The 12,672-nt window shown below is 36.2% G+C and overlaps 1 protein-coding gene across 8 annotated transcripts in view; it reads right to left on the reverse strand.

Moving 5' to 3' along the window:
- The window catches only part of USP37 (ubiquitin specific peptidase 37), a 96,019-nt gene that overhangs the window by 30,149 nt on the left and 53,198 nt on the right, over nucleotides 1-12,672 (reverse strand). For all 8 annotated transcript variants that reach the window (XM_025442098.3, XM_049106792.1, XM_025442096.3 and 5 more), the window contains 4 exons: nucleotides 11,837-12,027; nucleotides 6,017-6,134; nucleotides 4,684-4,763; nucleotides 1,693-1,857 (listed from right to left, as the gene is read on the reverse strand). In XM_025442098.3, coding sequence (XP_025297883.1) covers nucleotides 1,693-1,857; nucleotides 4,684-4,763; nucleotides 6,017-6,134; nucleotides 11,837-12,027 — 554 coding nt within the window. The remainder of the gene's footprint in view (nucleotides 1-1,692; nucleotides 1,858-4,683; nucleotides 4,764-6,016; nucleotides 6,135-11,836; nucleotides 12,028-12,672) is intronic.

Raw genomic sequence — 12,672 nt, forward strand, 5'->3', positions numbered from 1 at the left:
CTAAATAAACAGCATTGGAAATGAAGTCAAAGGTAATGCATATGAAAAGAACAACTTGGGAAAAATGATCTCGTCTCGGTGCTTTACTTTTAAGCAATAGAGTAATAATAGCTCTCATTTATTGAGGACTTACTAGCTATCAGACACTAGAGTAAGAGCTCATGTGTATTACCTCATTTAATGTTCATACCATCCTATTATTTCCCCTACAGACAGGTCAAAGAACTTGTCCAAAGTCTTCAAGCCATTCCAATGTGGAGTCATATAGCCTGGTCTCAGGCCTGTGATCATGAATCGCCTACACTGATGGCCACAAAGAGTAACAGTTCCACCAGCAGAGGGCAGTTTGCATTAAGCAAATCATCTATTCTGAAGAAAGGCCTTGAGAGAAAACCCAGAAACACTAAGACTCTGGGGAAAATGTCTTTATTAATAAGTAGATCCACCAATGCCTTTAGTGCAAACTTATATAACGTAGTATTTATTTCATTAGTCCAAGGGAAATACATTTTATAAAACTGCACCAATTTGTGTTAGCAAATGTTCACTCACTTTCTGAAAGGTCTATGATTCTATTTTAGCTAAGAGACCAGGCTCTTTCAGTTACTAACTGCACGACCTTAAGAAAAATCACTTAAAAAAAAAAAAAAAAAGGAAAAAGAAAAATCACTTAATCTTGGATCTTCTCTGTAAAACTAAAAATTTAGGCAAAATCTCTTAAGATCCTTTCCACTTCTAAAGTTGGAGAACTTTATGGTTTTACCAAATTAGAGTTCAAGTATAAAAACTGTAATACATGGCTCCAAAATAATGCAACAAGAATAATGCAAGAAAGAGCAACATTCAGAGAAGTCCTAAGGTTTTCCCAGAATACATGATGAAGCAAAATCAAATGTAAAGGTTACTTCTTTTCTCACAGAAAAATTTCTTGGAGCCTCAGAAGTTCTTCATTCACATTACTGATAATACATTTAGGAAGAGACAAGCAATTTTGGGGGCACTAGATAAAATTTAGTAAACGGTTTCTCAAATTTGTATAACCCAAAGAGTTAGTAAAGGTATTTTAAAAAATGCTTATTCTGGGATCCCTGGGTGGCGCAGCGGTTTGGCGCCTGCCTTTGGCTCAGGGCGCAATCCTGGAGACCCGGGATCGAATCCCACGTCGGGCTCCCGGTGCATGGAGCCTGCTTCTCCCTCTGCCTGTGTCTCTGCCTCTCTCTCTCTCTCTCTCTCTGTGACTATCATAAATAAATAAAAAATTAAAAAAAATGCTTATTCTTAAGCCCTATCTCATATCTACTGAAACAGAACTGCTAGGGAAAGAACACAGGAACTGGTATTTTTTTAGTGTTCAGGTGATTCTTATGAATATCCAAATCAGATTTATAGTCCCAAAATGTATAAACTTGTCTTCTAGTTATCTATACGACTAAGAGCACTCTCTAAAAAGGTAGTTTATTATGAAAAGCAATTAATGTACAATGGAAAAATTTTGTTTTAAGTATTTTACTTAATTATTTCCATCAGGCAGTAATTTGGCACAAAATCCCAAAATAAATCAAAATAAAATCTCCTGCTTGGGCTGATTTTACCTGAGAGTCATATTATCTAGTTCAATTATCGTTTCAAACAGATACTAAAGCCTTTCTACTTCAAAAGGGAAGGTAAAGAAATTCTCTCCCAAGGACTTACATTGCCATATGTGCACTCCAACCAAGGGTGAAGGGTGGTTTTGTATTTTCAGTGCAATGAGAGGATAGGGTCAGATATCTTGGAATGATGACCTGCTGCCCAATCTTGTTGTTAAGTGAGAGAGTGACATTGAAGCTATACCGTTTCAAATGAAGAATGAGTATCCTGAAAAACAGGAGATGACATTACTAGTTCATACATAACAGAGCTAGCTCTCTTACAGATGAAAAGAGATCACTGTAACTAACCATGTTAGATAGCTTTTGACTTAATACATTTGGCTAAACGAAAGATCCTTCAAGTACACTTATTGAATACTTGCCATGTGCTAGGTACTAAGAATATAAATAAAAATAAAACATGGGCATTAGGTGGATATTGGGTAAAATATTTATAATGTTACCAGAAAAAACATACAAACAACAAAATACCAAATACAACACATTTTCTTTTAAAATGTTGGTTCTGGGGGGCACCTGGGTAATACAGTCCGTTGACTGTCTGACTCTTGGTTTCGGCTCACATCATAATCTCTGGGTCATGAGACTGAGCCCTGCATTGGACTCTGTACTCAGCACAGAGTCTGCTTAGTTTTTCTCTCCCTCTCCCTCTGTGCTCCCCTTTGTCATTCTCTCTCTAAAATAAATAAACAAATAAACAAATCTTTATTTAAAAAATCTAAAAAAAGGGATCCCTGGGTGGTGCAGCGGTTTAGCGCCTGCCTTTGGCCCAGGGCGCAATCCCGGGTCTCCGGGATCGAGTCCCACGTCGGGCTCCCAGTGCATGGAGCCTGCTTCTCCCTCTGCCTGTGTCTCTGCCTCTCTCTCACTGTGTGCCTATCATAAATAAATTAAAAAAAAAAATCTAAAAAAATAAAATGTTGGTATTGGGTTAAATCCTTAAATTATTTATTTCAATGTTATATAATTTACCAAAAAATAGGTATTATGTAACCATTAATGGTAATTTAATTAAAATATTAATTAGTCCTTATGTTTGATGGTGAACATTAATTTTTTCAAGATGATTTTTAACAAGTTTTTTTTTTTTTTTTTTTTTTTTTTTTTTTAGTAGGCTCTATGCCCAGCATGGAGCCCAACCTGGGGGGCTTGAACTCATTATCCTGTAATCAAGACCTGAGCTGAGATCAAGAGTCAGACACTTAACTGACTGAACCACCCAGGCATCCCTGACAAGACCTCCTATTTCCATGTGTAGCACTTTCTCTGGAGAAAGCTAAGAAAGAAATAGAAAAGTTTTCTCCGCTTACAAAAAGTTCTGTAAAATTTATATGGCAAATATGGCTTGTGGGTCTGAAAAGGCTTTTAGCTCCATAGAAACACTTCTTTTTAGTTACTATTGTGCCAACCTTTTCACCTCTGATACAGACCATAATCTCTGCTTGATGGACTAAATATATTTCACAGCCCACAAGACCATTTTAAAATTTGAATTTCAGAACTCTTATGGGAGTAAATCTCAATTCTAGGCAAAATAATGTCGTTTTATGGAAAACTATTTCCTTTCTTACCGTATGTATATTTATCACAGAAGCCACAAACTATTAAAAACTGTAAATTAAAGTTACTATTTTTTCTTTAAAAAGTATGCTAGAACTCATAATCTTCAAATTTACAACCTGAAAGAGCACAAGGATCCAAATGGTATGAAGAGATTAAAACTAATGGCAAATATTTTGACTAAATTTTTAAATAATCCTACCAAAATAAACAGTAATATGAAACAGATAGATGACAATCAAAATCACTTATCTACAAAGATGAAGTAAACTAAAATTGAACATATTTGATAGATACCAGGCCCTTCAAGGATAAAGGTAAACTGGCTTTAACACTGAAATGATACAAAGGCTTCTAAAGTTTGGAATAAATAAATATATAACAAAAGCGATCTTCCAGAAAAAAGGGAAAACCAAGGAAAAAAATTCCCCTATGTTTTTTTTTTTTCTACTAAAAGAACAAATAACTAGACACTGGAAAAAGGAATAGACATTCAGCTTGCCAGGTCAAACAAGTATTTCAAATTGTACACTGCTTTCCTTAGTTAATGATAGCTGGTCACAATCAATCCTTTGCCTTAAGGTTTGTCTCCCCCATCTCCTGCCTCAAAACAGAAATAGGAAAGAATGTTTCTTGAGTAAAAAAATGGTCAACATAGTAATACTGCTATGATTTAGAAAGTCATTTTTTTTTTAAAAGAAATTCATTTTCTAGAAAGGAGATTACGGAATGTAAAAAAAACTAGTCTCTAGGGGCTAGGTTCCAGAAACTCTACTTACAGAAAAGTGAAGCTAATAAAAGAAAGTAAAGCACTCTGCAGGCAAAGTGCCACATAAATACTTAATAATAACAACCTTGTTTGTGGTTGAGATCTATTCTTGGAAAGAACTAAAAGCTGCACTATAATCACATCATACTTTGTCTCATTAGTTTAGTTTTATATATGTTTACACAGAACTAATAGAAGTTAATTTCAGTCCTAATTCAGAATTGTTTTGATTACAAGAAACTCACTAACTTACAGGATCCTTTGAATAAAGGAATGCAAAACAACAACAACAAACCTGCAGAAAATTACTCTTCTTGTTTTTTTTTTCATGCACACACATATATGTGTTTGTGGCAGATTTTTACTGAAGGTTTGGGATAAGAGAAGGAGACTAGCACATAACCAAATTGCAAATTATAAGTGAATGTCATAATCACCAAATTAAAAATCTACTACCTAGTCCCTACCATTCATTGTTCCAAAATCTCACCAGCTGCATCCTCTTCTTGCCATCTTCCAAGGAGGCTCAAGTGACTACTCTTCTCCAGCATTCCAAGTCTTCTCCCTTTCTTATGCAAGAGCATCCTAACCTAACCCCCTCATATCTCAGCTTTGCTTTACCAATCCATTCTAATGAGCCTCACTTACCCAGTAATATGTCAGTACTTTAAAGAAGAAAAACTGAAGAGCAATTAATTTTACCTAGGTAGCCTGTTAAATTTGTGCCTGACAAGAGCACACTTCCCACCACACTTCTCACAGGAATACTCAAGTTCTTCTGCCTGTAAAAAGACAAGATGGAAAAATAAAGAAGCATGAAGTTGAATCAGCATTACCCCATTAAATACTAAATACTCTTCTCTAGTCACACTAGTTCAGTACAATGACAACTTCAATCGGTTTAAATTTTGTGTCTAGAGCTACAAGCCTTACTAAATTGAGACCTAATCCTCAAAACAGTTACCTTATGATATCACGCCCTATTTCAGACTTCTTAACTTCCTTTTTTACCATGGAAACATCTCAATTTATGACAGCAACTAGACTCTGCAGTAGCAGATTCTCAACCTTTTCCCCATGGATGCACAAGAACCACTGCCAAGAGTATATCCAGATTTTAACATTTGGCCATAGCAGAGATAAGATCACCTTCAGGTTAGGCGGAGTTCCTGGTCTGTTAGGTGTAACTCTACCCTTTTCTTATAATGGAACTCAATCTTCTGGTGACAGCCCACTAAGAACAACTGCTCTAAAAGGACCAAAGTTTGGGGTGGATATCATTACCTAGAGAAAACTGAAACAAGAAATCCTTAAAAAAGGGGAGTAAAGGTACACAGGAAAAGCTTCAAATTCTATAATAACAGGAATAGTAAGGAATGATAAAATAAAACAAAACAAAAAAGCAGAGTATTTATCTTTGGGTGGAGCTGGATGTTCATCATTTAAAAAACAGATTTTTTTTTTTTTTTTAACCTTAGGAAGACAACCCTACCCATTTGCTACAATAAAACAAGAACCACTATTAAAGAGACAAAGGGTGATTTCCATCAGTTGTAAGGACTGCTACACAATAGGTCCAATTATGCAATTATGTATGTAACCTGTTAGAAACAAAAGGGAAGAGTCATGTGTACCCAAAGCTGTAGATAAATGTTTCTGTGATATACTGTTACAAATATCCACCAAGTTTTGGGGGCATAATTGGATAGAATCTCCAATTTTTAGCAACACCACCAAATTTCAGCACATGCTTCAAGTTAATATTTATTTACAAATAATTGCTCCTAAGGTTGTCTAAAATACCTGCTATTAAGTTTAATGTATCATCTACTTAAGCAATTAATAATCTTTTTCAATGAGTTAACAGTTCCATTTATTAAGCTTTTAAAATTAAATGTTATTTATAAATATTTCTCATTTATTTTCCCATCAAGCAATTTTGTTGACACTCTGCCTTAAGGAAGCCAATTTCAAATACAATTATCTATGATATATGGAATTTAGGTTTTCAAAAATACCAAAAAATATTACTTACTCTAAAGAAAAGATCAAGAGAATCTTGAATTGAACGAGGAGGGAGTGGTTTTTTCCTTCGAGGAAGGTCAATCGAGAGGTCATTAAACTGTTCTCTTTTGGGAATAATCTCTCCACATCTGTAAGAATAAAAGAAGACAAATGGAAGGACTTTGAAGTTTAACTGTGCAATACAAGATAAAATACAAATATACTTCAGAAACACTGTTCTCGCACAGAACTTAGCAGGTACTGACAGACTAAGACCAGGCATAAGCAATATACAGCTTTTAAGACTTTTCTCATGCTTATTTTTTTTTTAAATTTTCATTTATTTATTCATGAGACAGAGAGAGAGAGAGAGAGAGAGAGAGAGGCAGAGGCAGAGACACAGGCAGAGGGAGAAGCAGGCTCCATGCAGGGAGCCTGACGTGGGACTCAATCCCGGGACTCCAGGATCACACCCTGGGCCAAAGGCACACGCTCAATCACTGAGCCACCCAGGCGCCCCCTGTCCCTGTGTTTTTTTTTTTTTTAATAAACTTTTTAAAAATTTTTATTTATTTATGATAGTCACACAGAGAGAGAGAGAGAGAGAGAGAGAGAGAGAGGGGGGCAGAGACACAGGGAGAGGGAGAAGCAGGCTCCATGCACCGGGAGCCCGATGTGGGATTCGATCCCGGGTCTCCAGGATCGCGCCCTGGGCCAAAGACAGGCGCTAAACCGCTGTGCCACCCAGGGATCCCTGTCCCTGTGTTTTAATAATGAAAACACCTTTTTGTATCGAAAATAAGAATTTAAAAAATCCTATGTGTTCTTGGGGCACCTGGGTGTCTCAGTTGGTTAATCATCCAACTCTTAGTTTCAGTTCAGGTCACAATCTCAGGATCGTGAGATTGAGCCCCACATCAAGAGATGTGAGAGTCTCTCTCTATTCCTCTCCTTCTACCCCTCCTCACATGTGCACTCTCTTTCTAAAATAATCTTTAAAAAAATTCTAGGTGTTTTGGTGAAATTAGCAGAGGTGTTTGATCACTGGATATATATTTTTTTAATTTTTTAAAAATTTTATTTATGATAGTCACACAGAGAGAGAGAGAGAGGGAGAGGGGGAGAGAGAGAGAGAGAGAGAGAGAGAGAGAGAGAGAGGCAGAGACATAGGCAGAGGGAGAAGCAGGATCCATGCACCGGGAGCCGGATGTGGGATTCGATCCCGGGTCTCCAGGATCACGCCCTGGGCCAAAGGCAGGCGCTAAACCACTGCGCCACCCAGGGATCCCACTGGATATATTTCTATAGAATTTTTAAAAATGGGATCAGAGATCGAAACACCGTATTTATCTGGAAGCAAATTCATTTCTTTTAATTTTAAATAGCTTTAGTTGACGTTCTTCCTTCTGTCTGCATATCAGCATTTATAGTAATATTCAATCTCTTGCCCCAGTTCTCTACTGCCACAGTTGAAGACGGGGGACCATAAAAGTATATTCTTTATTCAACAAATATTTGAGTGTCTCTATCTAATAGGCAGAATTCTAAGATGACCCTTGCCCTTTGTATAATTCCATCCCCTTTAAGAGAACTTGTAACCAAAATGAGCTTTCACTCTCATGATGTTACTTTACATGACAAAGATTTTGCAGATATGATTAATGTTACTAATCTTAATGCTGAGTTGATTAAAAAAAAGAGATTATCTGAGTGGGTCAGACTTAATCACTTGAGCTTTTTAAATCTGGGTCCAGAGGTCTCAAACAGAGGAAATCAAGGATTCAAAGTCACACATGTACTGCTGACCTGAAAGAAAGCAAAGAGCACTGCTGTGAACTGCCTATGAAAGCCACATAGCATGAAACTATAGGCAGCCTTTAGGAAATGAGTAGTTGCAGCCAATAGCCTGCAAGAAAATGAGGACTTCAGTACTACAATCATAAGGAACTAAATTCTGCCCACAACCTTAATGAGCTTAGAGGGGGATCCAGATGAGAACAAGCAACACCTTGACTTCAGTCTTCTGATACCATGAACAGAGAACTTGGCCACACCCTGCCTAGACTTCTGGCCCACGGAACTGTGAGTTAATAAATATTGTTTTAAGCTGATAAATTTGGGCAATTTCTTAGGCATCACTAAAATACACCTCCTAAATGCCAGAAACTCTTCTAGTAGCACTGAGGTTACAGCAATGAACAAATCCAAGATAAAATACCTCCCTGCACAAAGCTATACTGGAGAAAAAGACAATAAAAAAGAAGTATGTATGGTATGCTAAAGTGGTAAGCGAGAAAGGGAAAAAAAAAAAGTAAAGATCAGAGTAGATGGTTGGAATTTAAATAGGGTAAATGCCTAGAAAAGGCTTTTACTGAGCAAGTGGCTTTTACATAAAGATATAGAGGGGAATATGGGGAAAGAGAATTTGAGATAAAGGAAACACTAAGTGAAAAAAGCCCTTAGGGGGAAAAAAAAAAAAAAAGCCCTTAGGTACCAGGATCTAGCATTTTTGAAAAAAAATAAATAAATAAAGCAAGGAAGCTAATTTGGAAGGAACAGAATGAGAAAGAGGAAAAGAGTGATAGCAGAAGTCAGAGTTAATTGGGGGAAGAGGGACTGCTGAAAAACAGACCAGAGGGGATTTTGCACATTACCGTAAGAATTTCAGCTTTTATTTTACAGGTTATGAAGAGAAGGCTAACACAAACTACTTCCACTTCAAATGGATCACTCTGGCTAATGTGTTTTAAAAAGACTAGAGAGAGACAGTATAGAAACACAGAGACCAGTTTAGAAGGTATTCCAATGCTTCAGGCAAGAGATGATAGTGGATTTGATCAGAATAGTGGCAAGAGATCAGATTCTGGATGTACTCTGAAGGAAAAGTTGAAAGGATTTCCTGACATATAAGATGTAGGGATATGAGAGAAAGAGAAGAATTAAGAAATATACCACATTTTGGGGCTGATAAATTCTAAGTATGAAACTGTTATTACTGAGATAGGAAAGACTACAGAAGGTTTTATGGAAAATATTAAGTACTTAATTTTAGGTAATTTTAGTTTTTTTTTAAATTTAAGTTCTTTGAATGGAGAATTCCTCATATTCAATAATACATTATTATACTGAAACACCTTATAATTTAACTGAAAATAAGTCCATTTAAACTAGAACAGTTCAGGGCACCTGGGTGGCTCAGTAAGTTAAGTGTCTGCCTTTGACTCTGGTCATGATCCCAGGGTCCTGGGATTGAGCCCCACATCAGGCCCCTGCTCAGCAGGAGTCTGTTTCCCTCTCCCTCTGCTCTTGCGCTCTTGCACTCAGTCTGTCTCCTCCTCTTAAATAAAATCTTAAAAAAAAAAAAAAAAAAAACCCACAACAGTTTTAAAAAATAAGTACAGGGACACCTGGATGCTCAGCGGTTGAGTGTCTGCCTTTGGCTTAGGGCCTGATCCCCGAGTCCTGGGATTGAGTCAAACATCAGGCTCTTTGCATGAAGCCTCCTTCCCCTCCCTCTGCCTGTGTCTCTGCCTCTCTTTCTGTGTCTCTCATGAATAAATAAATAAAATCTTTAAAAAAATAATAAAAATAAAAAATAAGTACATTTGGCAAACTGGCCAAACTAACCCTACAGTGAGATGGGACAGAGGCTAAACAATGAAAATTATAATTTGAGGCGTATGCAATCTTCCTTCAGTCAAAAACTATTTTGTGTTTAACAAAATGTCTTAAAGAAACTTGCTAATACAGTAACTAAAGCAAGGCCTTTAAGGAGGTAGTTGTACCACTGCTGCTGTAGCCTCATAGAACCTTGCTGCCTCCCATATTTGCCACACTCTTGGGCCACTGCTCAGCCTGGCCACCTGGTGTGTGTACATTTCACGAGACTTGTTACTTCATGCATGGTGCATGTACTCCTCAAATGTACACCCAACATCTGGGTGCCACACAAGTGGAGTGCCTGACTGATGCTGTTGAAACAGTACAGCAGCCACTACTTTGATGTTGCCTTCTGTCTTCTTGTGCTGCCTATAGCTGTTCATGTCAGAGGCCATTGAAATTTTCCTATCAAAACAAATTTGGTTGGCACCCCCACAATTAAATGATACAATCACAATTAAATAACTTTGCTTCTCTAACTTGAACAAATTTGTTTGGAAAGTTCATTAGAAGAAAAGGAAAGATAATTGGCTACCATATTATTAACTACTGGTAGGCTTTTCTAGCTTTTACAAGGAGATGGACTATATTTATAAGACCTGGACTTTTTCTTGTAAAAATAATTTTAATAAAAAGACTGACGAATTTATGAAGACAAGAAATGTCACACACTAGTGATAAAAAAAAAAACTATTTTTATAGCATCCACGTGAATGTTCAAAATCCTAGTCACAATTATTAGAATGTTGTAACTGAAAGAGACCTCATGAACAGTCTAAGAAAAATAGAATATGCAAGACACAACGGATAGCCAATATATGGGTTTTGAGTATTTCTAAATAAATTTCTCAAAAATAAATGAAAGAGAAGCAATATTCAGAGAATAGTTTTCTTGCGCAGAAGAAAATCCCAAATTTTTCAGATGAGAAAGCTCCATCGTGTTAAAGGCAAAATTAAACAAAATACTTAAATGTAAACTTGTGAAAATGTGAATTTCAAAAATAAAGAATATCACAGATTTTCAGGAAGAAAAAGATTACTCACAAAATCAGGTCTCCCAAATGTCACAAAGTAATATAGCACATGATGAGACAGTGTATGTAAGATATTAAGGGGGAAAGGCTATATGTGATTCAATAATTCTGTATTAACTCATGTGAAAGCCACAAAAATAATTCTTAAACAGAAGAATTCCATTCTAAGAAAAACATTTTCAGATATGTAGTACAATAACTGAAAAATTAATCAAAACAGATCCTTTTGATGTGAAATGCATGGTATAGGGACGCCCGGGTAGCTGAGCGGTTGAGCATCTATGCCTTTGGCTCAGGGTGTGATCCTGGTCCTGGGATCGGGTCCCATATCAGGTTCCCCGCAGGGAGCCTGCTTCTCTCTCTGCCTATGTCTCTGCCTCTGTGTCTCTCATGAATAAATAAAAAAAATCTTTAAAAAAAAAAAAAGAAGAAATGCATGGTATAAAAGTCTTGGTAATGAGCATGGAAATTAACTAAATATAGAAAGTCCAAATAATCAATATAAACATTAATAAATTAAAAAGGATTGCAAAAGTTAAAAACAAATTTTGATCTTGTAAAAAAAACCCCATTTTTAATAAAAACAATTTGATTTAATAAAATAAGCAACAGGAGCAGAGTCTTTTCAGGGAAAAAGTATTCCCAAAGTACTCATTATTCCACACAGAGATTAAAAGAAAAAAAAACTCATAAGAACAAACTTATAGATCAAAATTTAGTGTTTAGTCAGCACTAAAGTACATGAGAGGGATCCCTGGGTGGCGCAGCGGTTTAGCGCCTGCCTTTGGCTCAGGGCGCGATCCTGGAGACCCGGGATCGAATCCCACGTCGGGCTCCCGGTGCATGGAGCCTGCTTCTCCCTCTGCCTGTGCCTCTGCCTCTCTCTCTCTCTCTCTCTGTGACTATCATAAATAAATAAAAATTAAAAAAAAAAATAAAGTACATGAGAAAACAGTCAAGTTTTCCTTAGTTCTCACCCTATAAAACATTTTTATAGAAGATGAGGACACTGAAAGGAGACGTTTGGTAGAACCTATGCATTTATTATGTCCTTACAACACAAAAAAGGAAGATAAGAACTAAAACCTTCTAGAAAAATTTTAATCACATACTATAAAGAATTAAAAGGGCAAAGAGCTCTCTTAGAGTCTACTTACGCTTTACAGATGATGGAGTGCTGAACTTCAAACTCCAAGTTAGTAATAACAGGGCAAGTGTACACCCTGGTGGCTGAAATATCTGGTGAATTTTCTTCTCCAGGAACAGGTTCAGTCTTCCAAGTTTTATTTAACTTCTCCATGTCCTCTTTCAGCTGGTCTAAGCACTGACTTAAAAATTCATGAGCATCCTAAGAAAGCACAATATCTTTAATCATAAGATCAAAATCCTTCTGTCACAAGAATAGCTTCCAAACACTGTGATTTATACAACTATAGCTCTTGGAGGTCAGCACCATATGTGAAAAAGGTCAGATTTACTCTAGCCATTTGGGGGAACATATTTGTGAATAAGAACAAATGACACTGCAACTGATGAATCACTAAATTCTACCTCTAAAGCTAATATGCACTATATTATTGTACAGTGTTGTATGCTGTATTACACATATAACATATAGTGTTATTAATACATACAACACTATAAGTTAACTAAATTGAATTTAAATAAAAATTAAAAAAAAAACAATGACGGATTTTATATTTTTAACCACCAATTGGATTGGCATGACTGAATAAATCAATCAGCCCTTTAAGATAAAGTATTTTTTCTAAAATAGCCTTTGTAAAAGCTAAAATAGCCCAAGTTCCTATAATGGCAAATGGTATCCAAATTATTAAAATATGATAAAACACACAGAAGAGTCATATTAAATCTTACTATAAGTCCTTAGGTTTTTCAACTTGTGATGAACACATGTACATAAATCTCATTTTAAAGTAGAAATTAGATAATACATTAAAATCATTTAATTTCCCTTATCTCTAAAGTGTTT

This window comes from Canis lupus, chromosome 37, assembly GCF_003254725.2.
Source record: "Canis lupus dingo isolate Sandy chromosome 37, ASM325472v2, whole genome shotgun sequence".
NCBI classification, from domain to species: Eukaryota; Metazoa; Chordata; class Mammalia; order Carnivora; family Canidae; genus Canis; species Canis lupus.